The sequence below is a fragment of the Trematomus bernacchii genome, unplaced genomic scaffold (genome assembly GCF_902827165.1).
Source record: "Trematomus bernacchii unplaced genomic scaffold, fTreBer1.1, whole genome shotgun sequence".
Classification (NCBI taxonomy): domain Eukaryota; kingdom Metazoa; phylum Chordata; class Actinopteri; order Perciformes; family Nototheniidae; genus Trematomus; species Trematomus bernacchii.
The window spans coordinates 3,749,720-3,771,519 of NW_022987573.1; the positions used below are offsets into that span (position 1 = coordinate 3,749,720).

General features: G+C 43.5%; 1 protein-coding gene across 1 annotated transcript; it reads right to left on the reverse strand.

Moving 5' to 3' along the window:
- Positions 1-342: 342 nt before the first annotated feature.
- Positions 343-18,289, reverse strand: baz2a (bromodomain adjacent to zinc finger domain, 2A). Its single transcript, XM_034126415.1, is given in 31 exon segments — positions 343-2,169; positions 4,474-4,617; positions 4,772-5,007; positions 5,371-5,535; positions 5,663-5,798; positions 6,060-6,343; positions 6,457-6,522; positions 6,936-7,096; positions 7,224-7,379; positions 7,901-8,234; positions 8,648-9,252; positions 9,339-9,483; positions 9,569-9,631; positions 9,710-9,884; positions 9,960-10,034; positions 10,140-10,354; positions 10,456-10,710; positions 10,798-11,181; positions 11,282-11,347; positions 12,219-12,280; positions 12,434-12,656; positions 12,796-12,897; positions 12,990-13,098; positions 13,213-13,273; positions 13,386-13,736; positions 13,830-14,105; positions 14,518-16,497; positions 17,218-17,608; positions 17,611-17,903; positions 17,906-18,076; positions 18,166-18,289. Coding segments are annotated over 31 exon segments (7,968 nt in total). The 3' UTR covers positions 343-2,009.
- Between the last annotated feature and the right edge of the window lie 3,511 nt (positions 18,290-21,800).

Here is a 21,800-nt window from a genome sequence, read left to right on the forward strand (position 1 = left end):
AGATAAAATAGAGAAATCAAACATTGAAGAACTTTTTTACTTTAAGATAGTGTAAAAAAGCTTTATTTGTTAAGTCACATTTTTATTATTGAAGCGACGTATAACTGAATAGTATCCTAATCACTCAGAATATAAAGTGAATCAAAATGGCAGTCATATTTTCTGTTTTGGTAACCAAAGACCAACTCTAAATTGCTCATTATTGCCTGAATGCACTAATGAGCCATTTAGAGTTGCAATACTTCCTAACCTGCATGTTTTACTGACGGAAGAAACGCAAAAGCAAAGAGACACATGGAGAATGCAGAGAAAAAGATTCAGATATAAGGCACAAGAGAAAAATACTCTCTACTAGATGTGGTTTTTATTCAACTCACAGTACATTCTACAGATGCACACGTGTTACATCACCTTAATACAACAGAGTCTTGTAATACCTCCTCTTAAAAATGATGAATTGGTCCTAAAAATATAAAGGAACAAATTTAAAGTCACCAAAACTGTACATTATTAAAAATTCACTTGACACCACGTTTGGTTTTCGAGTCTTTTTTTTTTCTTTTTTGAAAAAACGTCTGTCCCTTTAAAGTGTAATAAGGAACGTTAAAAGTTGAATTTTCCTATCAATGGATTTAAACTCAGTGTATGAAACAAATTTAAATAAAACCCAGACTGTGGAGTCGTCCTGTCGCCTTCATAGCACACCATCCATGCCGCACAACATCGTACATTGGCCCTTGTACAGCAAGAAATAAAAACCAATAAAAATGAATGCAAGATTTTTTTTAAACAAGCAGGAATGTGCCCAGTCATTTGCATTTTAAGATCTAAAGGATTTTATCCTCGCACAGATCAAAACCGATCAGATTAAATACAGACAAACAGAAGAAAATGTTGAACATGGATCAGATGCTCAAATATGGGTTTGAAGTTGCAAACACCAACCTGTCTTGGTTCAGTTTTATACTCTAAAAGAACAAAATTGCATCCTTTAGATGTATAGTCTTTCAAACACATCTTGTGATAAATTACTTTTAAGAAGAGGGACAGTGAAATATAAGCATAGCATGACTAACCAACACTAATAAAAATCCCCGTTTTAGAAACCAGTGTCTTTCACACAGCAGCAGAAAGTGGGTATGTGTATGAAATTGTGTGCATGATATAGTGTGTTGTGAAACGTGTGAATGTGGGGCGTGCAAGACTTTAAGTGGAGGTTATACAACGTCTACTTGTGACAGTCCATTAACAGATTCCTTTTAGTTTAACTGGCCTTTTTCAGAAATCATCTAGACATTTCTATAAGGTAATCTGTACACATTCACTACACGCTATTGCTATTAAATAATCCCAGCTATTGTAATCTGTATATATATTTATATATAGAATATATAATAAAAATATATTGAGCAAAAACTTCTAGGCATAAAACCACGTTACATTACATTTCCATTGAACAGGTAATAAATGGCCCGAGCTCAGTGAAGTTTTGATCCATTTTGTCGTCGAGCGGTGCTTAGCAGGTCGGCTGCAATAGTGTGAGCAGTCCCTGACCCTGAGAAGAGCCTGAGGGCCAAAACACCTGGGGCCTGAGACCGTCACCACTGCACAAGCTGGGCCTGACCGAAGGCCTCGCTACGACATGGGGCTTGTGAATGGACGTGACAGGAGAACGCAAACAGGTGATGATGTGCTGAAGTGAAGATGGAGACAAGCGAGAGACATATTCTCACTCAGTGCGGGGGGGGGGGGGGGGGGGGGGGGGGGGGGGGAATGGATACAAGTTTAAGAGAGTTCAGCTGTGGGCCTGGGAAATGTTAGGCCGGTAGAGAAACCGATAACAGACAAATAGCCAAAATCTATACATATATACCTATACATGAGTACACATAGCTGGAAGAACCTCCAGACAGTCTTAATGGAGAGAGTGTGCCTGGAACGGTGACAGCACCAACAGTTTAACAGCCCATCATCGGGGGGGGGGGGGGGGGGGGGGGGGGGGGGGGTTTCTATTTGTCCTTATTTGAGTAGAACTCCGCCCAGCGGCTCTCAAAGAATCGCCTCGTGGCATGTCCAGCCGTCCCCACCTCCGACGAGTCCTCGTTGAACAACTCACAGTTGTTGAAGACAAGATGAGCGTCCGCCGCAAACTCCTCACAACTGCAGTACCTGAGGCAGAGACAGAGGGGGGGAGGAAGGATGAGCATGTTTCAGTAGAGCGGACACCTTTTAGTTCACACGTTTGTTTTTATTCTTGCCGACGGACTTTTCCCCCCACCCCCCCTTATGTGCCCATCCCCCCCCATGTGAATCACACCTGGCACACACAAACACACGCAGAACAATTTGACACACTTCCCGCTCTTATGTGCCCATCCCCCCCACATGGATCACACCTGGCACACGCAATACATGTTCAGTGTCTATTCTTTGTATATTTACTGCAGTTGTTCATGTATACCAGTAGTCTGATACAATACTTACAGTTTGAAAAGGTGTTAAATGAAATTTGGTGATGATTAATGGTTTTTGTGTTAATGTAATAGCAGTTAAAACGGGACCGGTCAAATTTGACCCGCGAACACCAAAGTAAGGGGGGGGGAACGAAGACAATAGGAGGGTTAACTTACCCAATAAAACTTAAAGACAATTATAAGTGGACAGTAGGAAACATAGGACAAAACAGTAAATATACTTGCCAATTCAGATAACGCTGGTTACCCTTTTTGCTTTTTTTTTTGCTTTTTTAAATTGTTCTAAGATTAAAATCCTTTGTTCAATCCATAGCCTTTTTTTAGAATAAAAGACTTCAAGTATAATATATTACAGTTTTTTGTATTTATGATTTTTCTTCTATTTAACTTGCAGTTGTATAGCCATTATTAAACTATTTTCTGTGGACGTATTATTGTTATGAGCAAGTGAACTTATTTAAAAGTTTAGCAAAAGCTAAGCAGAATGCGCCATGATGAGTCAACCTTTAAACATTGAGCTTGAGAGCCAATAGAGAGGCGAAGTCGCTCCCTTTCCGGTGGACCTCCATGGGACCTTATTTCGGAAATATTATGTATTGAAGTCAATGGGGAGAGAAAGATTATCTTTCGATCCCGTTTGAATTGTGCCACGAATTACACATATGATGTTTATCAATTTAAAAGATAATTTTGCAAGTCAAGAAAGTGTGTCTTAAAACTGTGAAGTAACACTTTTCTTGGTGTGAAACCGCTCAATTACCTACATCTCCCGTCTCGCACCACACACCAAGACGGCCGTCACGTTGGTACATTTCACTTCTTTCTTTCAGAATGAGGCGGAAAGTATTAAAAGAGGTGAAAATCACTACAAGTCTGGGCATGTTGAGAGCTGTACATACACACAAGGGGAGTAATGCCGCAGTTCCACTACACGGTCGGCCACGCTCTGTACGGCTCGGTACGGCTTGGCCGCGTTGGGCCGACTCACTTCATGCTGCGCTTCCATTACAGTTTAGGAACTGGGGTAGTTACTATAGTAACGCAGTGTAGGCGGAGCCGTGACGTCATCTTCAATGAGAACTCCAGAAACACAACACAGCCGTTAGCTGTTAGCACTCAGAGCTCACAGCTCCTTATATATGTTCAGAAACTCGACAAAAGTTAAACAAGTACACACCACAGACTGCCTGTGTCATGGCGAATACAGTCGCTGCTTTATTTATGTCTGTATAGGCCGTTGTTGTGAGTGTGGACGGTCGGAGCATATACTGCGTTAGCTTAGCCAATCTCCATCTAGGAAAACACGAATTTTAAAAGGTTTTTCCCCTGCCGTCTGTCTGCAAACTTGACAAAGCATTAATTCATGGTTTTTACTAACCGGTATCAGTATGTTGTTACTTCGGCATCATTTTGAAACGTGTATTACAATTAAATCACGGTCAAATATGTTCATCTTGTTGTAGTTGTAGCCTCCTTGCCAGCGCTCCTCTCTAGTTTAGCATACTCAGCCCGACTCAGCCCTGTTTGTTGGCCCCGATAGAACCACAATTTTGTCGGGCCAGAAAAGAGGTGAAAAAGTGGCCCCGGGCCGGGCCGGGCCGGGCCGTAACTAGGCCTAACCAAAAACGGGTACGGCACGACACGGCACGCTTAAAGCGAGCTCCGCGCTGTAGTGGAACTGCGCCATTAGTCGGTTCCGTAAGAGCCAGCATGCGGGACCGGGATTCTGGGATTTGTAGTCTTTCTAGTTGCGTATTTTTCATAGTCTTATATTTCAACAGTTTTACGACAAACTGTGACTTTTTTTACATGGAAATTATTTTTTAAGATTGACAAACATCATATGTGTAATTCATGGCACAATTCAAACGGGATCGAAAGATACGTTTTCTCTCCCCATTGACTTCAATACATCATTTTTCCGAAATAAGGTCCCATGGGTCGGAAGTAGATGGGCGGGACTTCGCCTCTCTATAAACAACGTAGTGGGGAAACTTACATTCCCTGTAGCAGTTTCTCTCTCATGGTGAAGAAGTCCATGGGGGTCTTGACGATGCGGCGGTATCCTGGCACCAGACGAGGGTTGACGGGTTCAAGGAACGGCCAGGCATCAGCGTGAGCCTCCATCTCCATTAGAATGATCCTGGCAGGAAATACAGATAATTAACACAAATCCATCACAATATAACTGTCAGAACGAATGTCATCCTGCAGACTTAAAAATAATGACTTTAAAAACCCGGATGTGTAAGATGAATAAAGATCATTGTGCATGCAGGAAGCTCCACAGCACTCACTCGCAGAAGGTGAGGTCGGGCTGGTTTCGGGTCGTCATGCGGCGACGTTTAGCGGCGCTTCCTTCCCCGGACGGGCGGGAAGACGAGGAGGGGGGGGTCACGGTCTCCTTGAATCGTGTCGCCATGCCGTCCCTGGAACGCCGTGTTGTTCTCTCATCTTCAGAGCTATCGTCTTCATATCTCCTCTTCTTCAGCCTCAATCTCTTTTTGGACGAGCGCGGTGACTCACTCTCCTCCTGAGAGACAGAGCGGATAATGGATCAGATTGAGCTGGCAACGAATTGAGCAGCACTTTTAGTTTTAAAAACTGATATATCTCACAATGTTCTGGCCTGTTTTCATATATTTTGATCTTATATTTCAGCTTTGTGACTCTGTAGCACCAGACAAACACTAAGATACCAAGGGAAATGTCTTATAAGTCAAAACCTTATATAATAAACTAATTTCTGGTTAGTAACCCTAACCCTATGCAGCACAAAACAAATTACCTGGAAGGACACAATTGCTACAAAATACTTTTAGATTTTTCATAAAGCCTAATTAGTGCTGCAAGTTATTTTATTATTTTCATATAAGTATCACAGGATGGTTCTGACCTGGGCAACGCAGTGAGGACAAAACCAGTCTCCCTCGGGCACCTGGGTGATTTTGGGCTTCAGGCAGTACATGTGGCAGCCTCGATCACAGCCGTCACACAGCAACAGGCAATCATCGTTGTCTCCCTTCCTGCAGACCTGGCAATTCTGGATAACAAGCATGTGCTTATTAGGATGACAACAAATGTCAGTTTGGTTATTTCTGGTGTCATTTTGTGCCGTGTGCTCCCTAAAAAAAAGCAAGCCACCAAAAGTCCAAGTACTAAATATCTTGGGAGGAAATGTTTCTTACCACTTTAGTCACAGATCTCTCCCAAGCAATGGCCTTCTCCAGCTGAAGTATACACAGACAGACCTGGGGGGCGCTGCGGCAGCGATCCAGAGCCTGTCGCCATGTTCGTAGTCGAGACGTGATCTCACTTTCCAAACTGAAGCAGAAGAGAATCAGAAACAGGTTTATTACCAGGTAGGTTGACACGTACGAGGAATTTGGCTTGGTGTTGTGGTGCATACATAAAAGTAAAACTAAAAAGTCAAATAAAGTTAGAAAACTATTTTAAGAAAACTATGACAACATTAAAAAATATTAAAAAATATAGCAGTATTTACATTGAATCAAAATCAGAACATATGTTAAAAACCAACCAAACTTCTCCCCTGAACCGTAAATATAAGCCTGTTCTTCTCACCTGAAGACGTCCATGGGATGCTCTTCTCCCGGGGTCGGGGTGAGAGGAGCGAGGCGCATCACCTCGGCGATGTTCCACAGCGGCTCCTTCAGGTAGCGCCGCTCAATGTTTCGCTCCAGGTTGGCCAACCGCAGCACGGCCAAGTCCACGGGATGTGTGCCGAAACGAGGAAGGCCGGACCACTCCTTCTTAGTTCGAATAATCCAGTCATCACGTGGGTCGGCTTCGTGTTCAAAGTACTGGAGATCATCACGTGTGGAGTCTGGATCTGGGATTGTGTAAGGCTTAAAAAGAAACCAGCGAGAGTTTGAGTAGTAGTCAAAGTTAAATAAACATCATTTCTGTTTAATGTAGAGAGTTTGTAGGATTTATTTTTATCAAGTATTTTAATATTTACCTCAAATTCTGCCAATTTTGTCTCTGTGTTGGGTTCAGCTTCGGTCACTGCACCTTCAGGTAGAGCCTTGAAGAACAACAAAAGCAGATATGAGCTTTCACTGCCACTCAGATGTAGTACTGTTGTAAATGAGACCCTCTATCCTCTTAGCACATATCGGTTTATACAAATTGTCACTTCATGGGTGGAAAATGGGTCAACACGCCATCTAGTGTTTAAAATCAGCCATGAAGCTTCCAAGGCAAATGCTGACAAGAGCAGTTGGTACCTATCCATGTCAGGATATGTATATAAAAAAAATTATGCAAACGCCTCTGCCTCTTTTTCGTATTTTTCAGAGGTGCCATAAACTTTTGCAACCATTCCCTGCTAGTTTCAATTAATTAAAAAGTGTGCTATATGCCAGTCCCAGTAGTGTCTCAGCTGTTGCATCACTAGCTGATCCCAGTAGACACACAAAAAAAAGAGGTGGTTCTCACCTTCAGTAGGAGGTCAGCTGCAATGACCCGCTGCTCCAGGTCCTCCACCCACTGTAGGGCATTGATGTCGGTGTCCATTGCTTTCTCCTGAACTTGCCAGGGCTGCTGCAGAGTCTCCAATAGAACATCCTTCTCATCTACCTTCGACTCAAATATAGGGTCTGGACGAAAGGAACACAGCAACAGTTTTAAGGAGATCCCAGGGACACATGGGAAACATGGGGAGGGGAAAAGGATAAAGCCTAGATGAAGTCATGTATTAAATTATAACCCATTTACCACACTCACCGTTGATTGGTTTGGTGCATAGCTCGGCTAAGTGCTCCATTTGTTTGGCCAAATGCTTGTGGAGCACCTTCTCCCTGACGCCTCTCGGATGGAGAGCCTGTAAGATGCTCTGCAGTTCCTCTGGATCCTTAATCCACCACCAGCCACGCACCATCGCTAAACAAAAACAAATATATATCCACACATTACAAACAAGACAGACAGACAATAACTATCATTTGTTTGTTTCCTGTACATATTTGTACACTAAAAGTCATCTCTGAACAGCTGTATTGTTTAGGAAATGTTAAATGTAGCAGTCGGTAGTATTTTAATTACTGATATACAGCTATATTATAAATTAATCATTTGACGTATATTATGTTAGAAAACATTGCAATATGTCAACCAAGCTGCTCAAAGTTCAAGCTAATGTCTTTAAATGTCTTGTCATTCTAAAACCCAAGATAATCAGTTTAATATGAAATAAAACAGAAAAGCAGGAAAACTCCATTATGAGAGGCTGAAAGAGCATTTAGTGCAAATTTCGTATCAAAAATATAAATAAAGATCATGTTATCGATTAATAAATTACCAAAATAGACAATTATTTTAGCATGCTCATCATTTAAACTCACGTTAAAAGAGTTTAATGGAAAAATAACATCGGTAAGACTTTATATTCAGATGCTACTTACATGCTGGTATGGGCTTGGCCACCAGTTGTGTGAAGTACTGCTGCTCGATCTCCTGGAACACGGAGTTAGAGGGACGGCCGCGGCGTTTGGCTGCAGCCCCCCTCGGCCCCCTGCGGGCAGGACTGCTGCCTCTGCTCCCTCTCCTCCGCCTGCGACCGGGCCTGGGGGGGGTCGTTGGACCGGGCTTGGCAGGAGGGATGGGAGCTGAAAGAGGCTGAGAGAGGGGGGGTGCTGCAGCAGGAACATCAGAAGCAGGTAGTGTGGGGGCAGCGTCCTGTGGTGTTGCCGGGGTGACGGGGTCAGCAGGGGTCAGGCCAGGCAGGAGAGGGTCCGGCTGAGGAGTTTTTATATATATATATTTATTTAAAGACCACATAAAAAGAAACAAATCCCTCTACCTCATTGTATTTAAATATTTAAAAACAGGACCGCTACTACTATGCATACTTGTCCTATGTATATAGTATCAGACGTTTATATATTTGTTGTTAGTCTATTATAGTGTATTCTAACTTATGACTTTATATAATCTATAGATACTGTAATAATATACATCTTGCTATTGTTTCTATGTATATAATTACTGTTTATTTATTACTTTTTACTCGTGTGCAATGCCTGCTGCTGCTGTCATAAAATAATTTCCCAAGTTGAATTTAATAAAGTACATCGAACCATCTATCTATTCATCTATGCATTCTTAAAGCATAATTAAATGCATTTATAGTTATGAATGTGAAAGCAAACCTTCAGGAGTGGAGCAGTGAGTTGTGGCAGAGCACTCAGGATCTGAGGGAGGGGTTTAGGCGGTGAGCTGGGGGTCTGCGGCTCGGTCAGAGAGTTTTCGTCGCACGGTTGTTTGGGAAGCAGGTTGAACCACTGTCCCTGTTTCTCCGCCATCTCCTTCACCGTCTCCTCCGGTCGATTACCCTCCGGAGCGTCTCCTGATGCGGAGCATGCGCCGTTGGTCACTCCGTCCTGAGATAGGTTGAGCCAGCTCTTGAAAGCCACCTGTGTGAGGTCGTGTGTGCCACTGTTTGGTGATCCCGGTCCTTCTTCCCCCCCCGACCTGGCGCTGCTTCGACGCCGCCGGCGGATCTTCGCTGTGCGGAGGTGAAGCTCCACTTCTGGTTTGATTTTGCGTGGGCGTCCTCGTCCTCTTGGCATGCTCATGAGGGACGCCGTGCCAGGGAGCGCGTCCTCCTCTGGAGACGAGGTCTGGGCGTGGGCAGCGGAGGAAGGAGAAGAAGGAAGAGTAGGAGGGGGAGATGTAGGCATGGAGGTCTCCTCAACTTTGAGCTCCTTTTTGAGGAAGTTGACAGGAACCTCGGCCACAAGGACATCTCCAGAAGCTAAATGATAGAAATATAAGTTCAGTTTAGAAGAAGTTTTCAAATGCAAGTCATAAGATCTCTTTTAGATTTATTCTGAGACTCACTCAACAGCTCCTCTGGCCCCTCGACCAGAACTCCTCCGAGGTGAGGTAGCGCCAAGTATCTACGCTGGTAACGGTCCTGGCCCAGCAGTACGGCCCGCATGGAATGAGATGACTGCAGCAGCTTCTTACGGAAAAATGCTTGGCGCTGTGGAGATCCAAAAGCAGAGGAATGTTTAATATAAAGCGGCACGAATGTTTAAAGAACTGCGTCTCTGTTGCGTCAGGCTTACCTTGGCTAGCTTATCGATCTGCCTTTCAAGCTCTGGAATGCTGGCAGTGGTAGGGCTCTCACTCTGTAATAGAATAGATAAACATTTAATATAGGAAAGACTAAACTCTCATACTGAGCAATCACAACAGCAGATACTTACATCACTGATTTTGGGCTCTTCTTTGCGTGCGCGGCGGTTGATTCTCTCCGAGGCTGGGCCACCCTCCTCCAGACTGAGGGTCTCTTCCTCGGCCACTCTGGCACTGCGCCTCCTCTCCTCAAAACACAGCTCTTCCTCCGAGCGTCCTGTCCGACGAGCTAGTGCTGCCTTCAGTCTGCAAGGGAGAAAACAATCAGGATCAACATGTCCTTCAACTACAGAAAATATCTGAGTAATCTGATGAACTTACTTCCGCAACTTCCCCTCAATGATCCACTTGTTCTTCCTGTATGTTGCCATGTTTTCTAATGTGTTGTCAATGTCACTGAAATATAAAATGCAGACATTAATGAAGCAACAGAAATGTGGCATTAACAGATTTGTATCTACAGTAAATCCTACAGCACTTGTAATAAGTGTTTGTTCTGACCTTATCACAATGTTGCTGCTGTTGAGCTCGTCCACCAGGAACCCCAGGATGGACGCCTTGGTGTCAGGGGACAGGGCGTGAAAGGTTTTGGTCCTCAGTGTGTCGCACACTTCTGTCTCATAACCATGAGCTTCCAAAAAGACGCGAAGCACTTCTGAGACTGTGCTGCGGGTCAGCTTCAAATCAACCAGCTTTTCCCCGAGGATCTTTACCGACTAAAAGTTGGGATTAAAAAATAAACTGTTGATTAAAAAAGGTCCACCACTCTTCATGTGATGTAATGAATAAAAAAAAGGAGAAAATACTCATCACTCACCTGATAAAATGACGGCAGGCCTGGATCATGGAGCGCAGCCTCCATCAGCTTTATGACTAGGTCCTGGAACTCTCCGTGGCTGTCGCCCAGGCCTAAGAGGCCCTCCTGCAGGGTAGCAAGGCTGGGGATGTCCTTGGGTATATTGAGACCGATCAACTTCCCATAGCCATGTAGGAACTCAACCACAGCCAGGCAGTGTGCAAAAGCTTTTCCAGAAAGAACCAAACCCGGGATACGGGACAGCTCTGGCATCAGCTGATGGAGACAAAGTTCAAAGTTCATAAGTACAATCTTTTCAATCACATTGCTAATAAAGTAGAATAAGGTAAACACAAAACTTACTTTGTGGTCAGTGAGACACATGTCTTCTGTGGGCTTCTTCAGTTCGTCTGCGATTATCTGCTGCCTCTTCCTCTCCTCCAGACGTCTCTGGACCTGCACCCTCCTCTCGGCTGCCCTCTTCACTGCCTGCACCTTCTGAGCCGTCGCCTCAGCCTCTGCCTGGGCTTTAGCCAGAGCCTTGGCTTTACTCCGAGCGCCCAGCACTCTCTTACCCTGCGCTATCCGCTCCTCGTCGGTCTGCTGCACTCGTGGAGGAGCCTCCACTTTGGCTGACCTCCTGCGGCCGGGCTTCTTGGGCGCTGCAGCAGACCCTGGGGCTGGCAGAGGGGCTGTGGGGTCTGATGAGTCAGCCTTCAGCTCCAAGTCCTTGGCTGCTTGCTCAAGCTGAACCCACAAATTAAAAGGGAGAACAGGTTGAGGTGAGGAAGAGATGGTGCAGAGGAAAATGCTGATAGTTCATTTTGTGTTGAACCTTTGTCTGTACCTTGGCTTTCCTTTTTTCCACTTTCATCTTCTTAATCTTTGTATCCTCCCTCTTCCTCAATCGTGCCTAATAAAATAAACAGCAACACATTTAGGGTAAAATGTCAACAACATAATAGTTAACCCTTAGATGCATAAGTGGGTCTTTTTTGACCCGGTGAGGTGGTTTTCTTGAAGTATCTTTGTAATTAAAAAATGTTATCATTTCATATTCCAGCTATTCCTCAAAAAACATGTTTTGGATATCATGCCATTCAAATGTTTAATTTACATTTTAAGAAATTAGTAATGTCGTTTTTGTATTATTACCCCAAGCTTCCATAAGTGAGTCAAAAATGTGGGTTCTCTGGGAACCTTTGATTCTCATCACCTGTTGCTGTCAGGAATACATTCACTGTAGACCACACAGACTACATCACAAGTGACACCTCTCAGGAAGATTATTTTACACAGCAAGCTCTGATACCTGTCAGTATAATAATAATAATACATTATATGTTTATAGGGCTTTTCAAGGACTTAAAATCGCTTTACAATATAAGGGAAGGTTAGGATGGGGGGTATAGGACTATCAAACTTGATCAACCGGCATGGATTGATGGGGGGTGGGCTATGAGTAGACAAGAGGAGAAGAGATGAGTTTTGAAAAGGGACTGGAATACTGTGAGGGTCTCAGAATAGCGGAGATCTTTGCATAATATGTTCAAAGCGTTTTTTTTTTCAAAATGTAAAACAAATGTCTAAAATTATAAATAGTGAAAAATTAAATATGGTGTGAACCAAAAAGTGATTTTTCTTAACCAAGATGACAAAAATGGCATAAAAACACATATTATTCTAATACGGGTCCTTTTTGACCCACTTATGGAAGAGTGTAGGGTCCAGTCACTCGTGCATCTAAGGGTTAAACAAACAACTTCATATACTAAATGAAATACCTTTTTCTTCATTTTCTTTTTGATTTTTGCAATTTTCTCCTTTTCCTCCTCCGTGAGAGCTTCTAGAAAACACAAACACAAACAGTCAGCTACAGTACAAACAAATTACAGAGGTAAATGTGATAGGTATTAATAAATAAATGATAAATATTTAACTAACCAGCTATAACCATATCCCTGTACACTAATGCTTCTTCCCGTTTACATTCACTCACCCTTGGCCTCAAGTCGATTCAAAAGCTTGGCGTCAACTTTGCTGAGGAGGTCGATCATCTTGGGTTTGGGGGGTCGACCCGGGCGACGGGCCAGCCCCCCCTTTATGACCCGGACCCTGCGAGGCGTCTCCTTGTCAGGGTTTGGAGGTCGACCCCGGCGGCCAGTGATGGCCATGATCATCGAGGGAACCTCCTCATTCGCCAAGACGACCCACTTTTTACCCTGTAACATATTAGAGAGCATGATGAGTCCCCCTCTACCCATTTTATAATTTATGATACAAGGTATTTTTGAAGTGTGAATGATTTGACTTTTGTCTTTAAAAAAAAAGAGTATTTTTAGGGAAAAAAAATATACAGACCTCAGAAGTTTCTCTTTCTTCATAAAAATCTCCAACAGGCATGCGCGGGCTGAAGCTGAAATGTTCTCTAGTGACGATGCTGTCTGTGTGTTTATTCAAGTACTGGAAGAAACAATTAGGAAACAGGTATGAGAGAAATGTCAGTGTTTTGACATTATCAATACATCATGTTTTATATTGAATTGAAGCTTCACCTTGATTATTTCGGGGAACTGCTTCATCCTCCTTCCACAAGGTGTGTAGTACCAGGTTTCACCTTTCATGCGGTCCTCCATTTTCTTCACTCGAATCTCTCTCTTCCAACTACAGTTGACAGGGTTCATGATTACAACAGAACAATATGTTAACACTGTACACACTGAGACCAAAATGTGTTGTATCAATAGGATGAAGACAAATCCACGAAGGGAACGTTACCCATGCTGCATTGGGAACTGCACTTGCTCTTCAGTTGCAACCCTTCTCTGTCGAGATTCACCTGTTGAATAAAATGGACACAATCAGGTTTAGAATAACCTTATTATTGTATATCATCTCTTTACAATTGCCATTACATAATGTGGATCCCCATTTACAAAACAAGTAATGACCTGCAGTGGAGCTGTCATCATCATTTTCCTCAACATCATCAGCAGTCGTTTCGGCATCTTTCCGTATTTTTGCCACATTTCCTTCTTGGTCTTGTTTCTTGACCCTTTTTGCCTTCTTGGGTTTCTCGAACATTGTAGTAATAGCTGAAGCGTTTGCTAGAACAGCTTCAATAGTGGCTGTGACGGTATCGACCTCTCTAGTAACATCTGATGTTTCCTGAACATCCAACTTGAGAGACTTCTTCCTCTTCCTCCCCTTGGCTACCTCCTGTTTATTGCCTTCCTCTTCAGTCTTCATCTTCTCTGCCTTCGGGGTTCGACCCCGAGGCTTCCGCTGGGCCCCCTCTGGCGCTTAAAATAATAAGGAAAAGAAACGTTTTAAATAAAATGTAATATTTAAACGTTTAAGTTTACAATTTTGTTCAAAAACATAATCTCTAATACCTGGGGTTTTAATCCATAATGCCTTTGGAGTTCGAGGTTTCCGTTGTTTCCCTGGGGTTTTCACATGTCCTCCAGCGGGGGACACATTTGGATCAGGTACTGGTTGGAGTGGGTGTACAGCAGGGCTCTCTGCTGGGGTACTGAAGGCGATAAAGTTCTCGTCTCTCATCTTGAAACTCGGGAGAGTCATTGTCTCATCAACACTGGTCTTAATGCTAATGCGTCCAGCTGAGTCTGGTGTATCATGTCCTCTGGGCCCCCCTTCTGCTTCAGGTCCTGAGATGAAAAAACAAGAAGATTTAATATGTGCTAGCATAATTAAGAAGATTTTTCTTCTTTTCTTTTTTACTGAAAAAAGAATACACACAATGACATAGAAAACTAAAACAAGATTCTTCTGAATTAATAAATACATTTGTATTTGTTGACAATGGAAGAAATGTCTAAGGACAGAGGGTGTCGTTTTTTCTCATACTGATATTTTGAACAAACTGTGCTGTTGTATTAGCTGTAAAGTGTCTTTACTGTAGGGTATTTTTATTATATGTACAGCACTTTGGCTCGACCAAAAATCGTTTAAAAAAATGTGCTATATAAATAAAACTTGATTTGATTTGATTTGAAAAATAAAAAAGTTTTATTCAGGGTGAGATTCTTATTTCCATGATCATGAACTTTATAAATGTACCTTGGCGATCTGGCTGAGATGCCACAAATGAGCGCGAGTAGGAAACGTCACTGGAGTCGACAGAGGTATCTTCCATCTGAGAGGTGTTGTTCAGAGAAGACTCCAGCATGGATCCTCCTGTGATTTGGCAGCTGTCCTGAGTCTCTTCGGCCTCAGACGTTTCCCCTCCCCTGGTGGAGTCCAGCGTGTCATCTCTGGAGTCTTCAGCAGAACAGCTGCTATCTCTAGTGGTGTCAAACGCAGTGGATGGTTCCTCATCTGCATGGAAAGAGCTGTCAAACTGAGAGGTATCCTTTCTCAGATGGAAGCTACTGTCAAACTGGAAGGAGTCGTCCACACCTGAGCTATCCTCATCCACATCAGAAGTCTTTTCAAAGGCAGAGCTGACATCAATTCTAGAGGGGCTGTCAAAGGTGGAATCGCCTTCAAATTTCGAAGCCGTTCGTGAAGAGTCATCAAAACTTTCTTCATCAGTCAAGTGTTTTATCCGTGTGCTGTGCAGATGAGAAGACTTCCTGAGTGGAGTCTGCTCCAGCATGGAGTCCTCTGTGTCACAGAAACTGCTTTGCATGGGCTGACTTTCAGAAGCTGTCTGTTTCTTTATGGGCCTTTGATCAGAAGCGACTGTGGTCTGCGAGGGTTTCCCAGGAAGATCAGTGAGATATTTGGGTGAGCGGATATCAGATTTATCAGTTTCAGTAGCTTCCCCCTGCTGTGATGCTCTTATGTTGCCCAAATCACGTCGAGGGGGGAGTTCCTCTGGTCTTCCATTTTTTTTGTAAGGCATCAATTTCCTATCCTCACTATGAGCGTGGTGCTCTGGCTTGAGAGACGAATGCTTCAGTGCATGAGGAGGACGCTGCTCAGAGTCGGGGCTTTGAACCACTCCAGAAGAAAGACCCTTTGCTGAGGGCACAGACACCAAGGCAGGAGGGGCGGACACAGGTGCAGTCCTGGAGGCTTGAGTGGTTAGAAGAGGTAGGGTAGACAGAGGTCGCACTGTAAGACTTTCGTGGGCTACTGGGGAGGATAAGTTCACCACTCCTGGTGGTGAAGATGCTGCAGAAGCAGTGGAAAGACCAGAGTCAGCAGCTGGAGGAGTGTAGGTCTGAAGCCGGGATGTGGGAGGTCTACTGATTACTGAAGGAGTTTTTGACACAGACATGGGGGGTACTGATAAACGAGAGCCAGGAGGTGTTGAGGTTGAAGATCCTGATGCTGACAGTAGAGGTGGAGCAACACCAGCCGATAAGGATTTTGCACCAACTGACGGAACTGAAGATATTAACTTTGGGGGTCCAGGCATCAGAGATGGCTTGGACCCTTGAACCATATGTTGAAGAGATGAGATGGGTGAAGCTGTGGGAGGCCCAGAAGATAAACGAGGCCAAGAAGACTTTGTTTGATGAGCAACAGAGTCTGATGAAGGAGGAGAGGCAGAGGAAACTACTGCTTGTTTAGACACGCCATCAGTCGAAGCAAGTTGTTTGGACCATTTTTGAGGTGATGCCGGCAGGGAGGAGGGGGAAGAACCCGCTGACAGTGGCTTGGAACCAGCAGGGGATGTCTCGCTCGCAGCAGAAGAGGAGGGCCTGGGGCATTGCTTCAAAGGAGGAGGTGAAGAAAGTCTGGGGGGAGCAGCTGAAGATGGAGCAGAGGACACCTTGGGGGATGACACTATAGGGGGTTCAGGGGATGATGCGGGAGACTCTGAGGCAGCAGGAGCTGCAGGGACCCGAGGGGGTGTCGAGGCCTTGGTAGATTCAGAGAGCTGAGATGACACAGAGTAAGGAGGCGTATCAGTGGCTGTCTCCCTGACAGGGGAGGCCATTTCTCGACGCCGAGCTGCTGGCTGTTGTTCAGAAGGTTGACGAACATCAGGTCCCACGTGAGCCGCACCTTTGGGCCTCTGAGCAACAGGTGACCTTTCCATGCCGTTATAGCTTGTGTCTACCTCCTTGGCAGGTTCTCTTGTATTGCCTGAAAGTGAAGAGAATAAATAAAATAATTAAAACATAAGCTTGTTAAGTGTTATTATATGATGACGGCTGTTGAGTGAATTATGTATTAAAGCATTGGATGGTCACGGTCAAGTATCCAACAGTGGCACCTGCTGGTTGATTTTTGGCACCATCCCCCACAGCTGAGCGCAGCATTCATGTGCAAGATACACCAGTAGTGACGAAACCTAACATTACTTGTATTTTCAATCATTTCCTTACACGTCTTTAGAATAATAGTTTTGTCTATAAGTCCACAAAAATGAGTGTGACGTTATAATATTAACAGAAGCTTGGATAGATAGGCCAAGTATGCAAAAAAGAGGAAGAAGACCATATGACTACAAGTAGCATTCAATTGGTAGCGTTAAATGAGGAAATGTAAAGTAAAGGACAGTTTAATTAATGAGGAAATAAAAGTCTGATAAATACCAGTTGTGTCAAAATTTAACTTTTTTTAGATTTTTAAGTGTGTTTGCTAGTTTATTCAGGTTAGTAGTACTAGGTGAGAGTTTATCAAAACTAGTTATGTTTGAGTTTGTTTTGGTTAGGGGCAGGTTTTTTGTTTATTTTACCCATTACATTTTTCCTTATTTTAGCTTTTCTTAATGGATAGTGTGTTAATTTTGTTCATGTTTACAAACAAAAGCAGATAAAATGTATAACATGTTGATATGAAAGATAAGTGTAAAATGGTCACCTTGCATGACAGTAGATTTTCCCACATTGCTAGCATGTGGGCTCCGTTCCCTGCTGTGGCTCTTGGGTGATTCACACTCCTGCACTGTAGACGGTGACGCTAGTGGTGAGGAGGACATCCCCATGTGGAGGGGGCTGCCGCTGCCACTGCCACTTCCTAAACTGTGGTGCTGTGGGCTATCACGTGGAGGAGTAAAATTCTGGGCCGCTGGGGGAATCATCTGATCTTGGCCTTGGGGCAGAGACTGCTGTGAAGACAGGTGCTGTGGTGGATGCTGGTAGAAGGGCATCCCATTAGGCAACAGGCCATAATGCTGTGGTTGCTGGTGCTGCTGGTGGTGGTGGTGTGGGTTTCGAATGGGACTGGAGATGCTGCTGTGACGTTTGGATGTGAGGGCGGCTGTTGCTGGTGGTGTTGTGACGGTGTAATTCCAGGATGTGCCGGACTCTGGTAGGTCCCATACATACTCTGGGAATTATAACTTATCTGCTGTGGGCCAGGGTTACTCCTGTTCCAGTACTGACTCCCAGGAAGAGGGATGTTTGGTGGTCCTGCTCCAGAGGGCTGGTGGGAGCTTTCAATACCCCCGTTGAGCTGGTACTGTCCATGACCCTGGAAGTGGTGCTGTGACTGAGGCTGCCCCATCCCAGGGGCAGGCTGCTTCTGGGGCATCCCGTGCCCAGGAGAGGCCCCATGGCTGGACCATACTGAGGGTGTCCTGCCCACAAGTAGTCATAGCCCATGCTGCTCTGGTGGTGGTTGCTCATGTGTGGGTAAGGAGCTGTTGGGGGGTGGGAACCAGGCGCACCGGACCCGTGTACAGTAGTGACGCCATTCACATTCATTTCGCCATTCATGTCTGTTTAGAATACAAACATTCGCATGGTTAGAGGGTGAAAGAGAAAGTGACTATTAAGTACATAAAGTGCAAAAGGCTTAAATACTCACTCTTCCCCTGCTGAGAAAAACTCATGGAGGACCCGTTAGAATAAAGAGAATCCCCTGAGGAGAGTTTCAGTCCTGAGTTTGCTGAGGAGTTGGTACTATAGTTTAAATGATTATTTGAGTCCATCTGAAAATCATAAAGAAAATAAAAAACTAAATACAAAAATACACTCCAACATCCATTCAGTAAAATGCATAGAAGAGGAAGCAGTTGATTCACGGGGCTAAGTGCACAATAAACATCACCATGTGAACTACAAATGTATCCTTTAAATTATTCCCATGAAGCCTGGCAGACGCTACGTAATGTGTACGATTTTTTTTGTAATCCTAAATGATTTTGGCAACCAAAGCTTGAGACAGCACAATTTCGTTCCAACAACAACAACCGTCAAAATGTCGCAGCCAGGCAGAAACAGCAGATGCCAGGCCCGAGCAGTGAGCCGTAATGGACAACCGGAATATTGCGAGAGAAGCTCATCAATGCCGCTGATGAGGCTCCGCTAATATGAGCACATCCTCCTCGATCTGCCATTATAAATGTACGGCCCAAACACAGAAAGGCATAACCACACACATACTGTATCCGAGACCCGGTGGCATCGGCCAAGTAACAATGGAGGGATTAGCGATCATATTTTACAGTCACGCAAAGGCCTCAAGCACTGTTACACCACCACTCACTGTTAAATAGCTACGTACACTCGTAGTACAAAAGTAACCCTCTGTACATATTTCCTAATTCATCGAGGCCCTTGCAGAAGCCGCGTTAGCTAAGTCGCGCTAGCTGCGATCTCAGATGAACATTTCACTTTAAAGCTATGCTAGTCAGCTAACAACTAACAGTTCAAACGTTATATATATTTCATTTATTAAAAAGGTTGGACAGTACTGATAACTTTACCGTAAAATGTTCCTTGCTCCTGCTCCAAGGTTATATAGCTAAATCATCACAAAAGAACCTAGCTAACAAACGATAGCGTGTAGCTAAACTGATAGCATCATCAACCGGAGTAAGTACGTTCCTTAAAACTGCGATGCTAGGTAGTAGCTAACTAATAGCACCATCAACCAGAGTAAGTACGTTACTTAAACTGCGATGCTAGCTAGCAGCCAGGTAGAAGGTACCGCAACCACGCTGGTGGGGAACCATGATGCCCATTGTCGATAGAGAGAACACCGCGGAGGAAAATAAATATCATCCGGTATTTTGATAGCCACCAACGTTATCCCTCTCACGCTCGCTTGATAACAGATGGGAGGCGTGCTTCCCTTTTGTTCACGGGCTAACGTTAGCTAGCAGCCAGATGAAGTTACATTGTTTACGCTGCACGCACACAGAGTACAATTTTACAGAGCATCATCCACCCACACCACCACCATCAAAAGTTTCTCTCATATTTACACTTAAAGCTATCCAACCTTTTTCAGTCCCGGGATACCGAAAGCGCAGACGCATCTAAACCTTCGTCTAAACTGATTTCGGGTGAAGATGGCACATCGGTCAATAATAAACAACTATTTGCCTAACCTTTGGGTTTTAAATTAGCAAACATGGCTGGTGTGGTCCAGTGCAGCCATGATCACAGAACAGCGCGAGCAGCAGCAGCAGTGAGAAATGTCCCAACAACAACCGCGTGCACTTCCGGTTACAGTTCCACACCAACTTCACAAGAAAGTACATAATCATATAACAAAACAATAAAAACAATATTTTGTAAAGTGAAGAGTATTTAGTGAGGTGAGCACATAATAATAATTAAACATTTCAAGAACAAAAAGTTAAGTAGCAGCATTATAAAAAGTGAACAAGTAGAAAGTAATAAAGTAGCCGGAGAATGACAGTAGTAAATACTATATTTCCTAGTATATAAGTATAAGTTGCACAGTTGTATGTGACAATATTGTTGTTACAGCAGTAACATTTAAATATAGTATTGAACAATATTGTTGTTATAGTCCGAGTTGTTGTGTGTGGTGGTCTACAAGGGGCAGTGGTGGCTGTTTAGTCTGACCGCTGGGAAGGAAAGACCTTAGTATGAGTAGTAGTAGAAGTATTAGTAATAATTGTAGTAGAAGTAGTAGTAGTACTAGTGATGGCGAGATGAAGCCTTATGAAGCTTTCCAGCCAATTGGTTCTCAAAAGGGTTCATCTCATGAGGCTTCATCTGAACCCCCCTGTAGGTCAAAGTGTGTTAAACAGGCAGAAATCCCCATTATTAATTAACCGATGCTTTCTACTGATCTGTGAAGGTTTTCTTTGTCATTACCATGGGCATCACTTTGTAAAAAACTGTGGCAGGGACAATTTCTCCATATCATCAGCATAGGAGGAGACAAGATGCCCCCTCCCCTTGGGTGTTGAACCTCAAGCACCTGCATGAAGAACCAATGCATAGACCTCTGGACCACCAGTGTGTTTTTAAAAACCACGAAAGCACAAATAAAGGTCTTGCTGTGATTGTGAGTGAATTATAATAATATGCCTTTATGCACTCAACGAGCAGCCAGGTATTGAGGACAGAACATTACATAAGTAACACATAAATACATGCATATTTAATACAGAATAAATACAGGAATAAATAAATGTGAAAAAAACTGAAATAAATACATTTAGAAATAAATACAGGAATAAATAAACACTAAATAAATAAATGTATAACTACAAAAATATAAGTTGAGAATAAAACAGAACACACATATATTTGATGTATTTCTACATTTATTTTTACGAACATTAATATGTTTATTCATTTCTGTGTCTGTGCGTGTTTCACACAGTGTTGTTCTGCTTGGTCGCCTATTCTGTGGATACGACCACATTTATAACTATTGTACTTTCAATTGCTCTGCAAGTTGTGCACGTGTCTTCAACAATATCTTTGATTTCGCACGGAGTAAATGGATACCTACCAATGTGGGGGTCAGCGGTTCAAATCCCCAATATGTGAGAGGCAAAATGGCAAACTCCATTGCATATCTTATGGAAATAAAGAGGCTGTGGTAATTGAAGTGAAATAAATAGAAAAGAAAAAACTGAAGTTAGGTAAAGTTTAGAGGCTTAAATCCACTTTTCACTAATGACATGTTCAGGAAACCCGGCTCCACACGTCCTGGTATCCTGGTTTTTCTGGAACAGATGTGAAAGATTGATGGTTACTTCTGGCGATAAGTTCAAACAAATGTTCTTTAACAATATCTTTGTGTCGCCTTGTAACCCTAATAAACGTAGAAGCCAATCGTGTGGAATTTGACTGGAATATGTGGGTGTCTTAGGCTGAAGGGGTAAATGGATGCCTAACAACCAAGGGTTGGTGGTTTGCCACCCAGCATGGCATGCGTGTGTGGGTCAAGGGCAGTCAAGGTTGCTCAAGGGTGAACAGAGTACAGTAGATGCCCCCCCCCCCCCCCCCCCCCCCACACTAAAAATAATAATATATGTTTTCAATAAAATAAAACAAATACAATTAAATAATTGTACAAATACACGGAAATAAAAAAGTGGTAAAAAATAAAATAAAATACAATAAAATATTAATAAGATTACAAATAATAATAATTCAGTGGGTTAGTGCGGTGACCTTCGGATCAGGGGAGGACTGGCTCAATCCCCACTGCAGTCAGCATATCGCTGT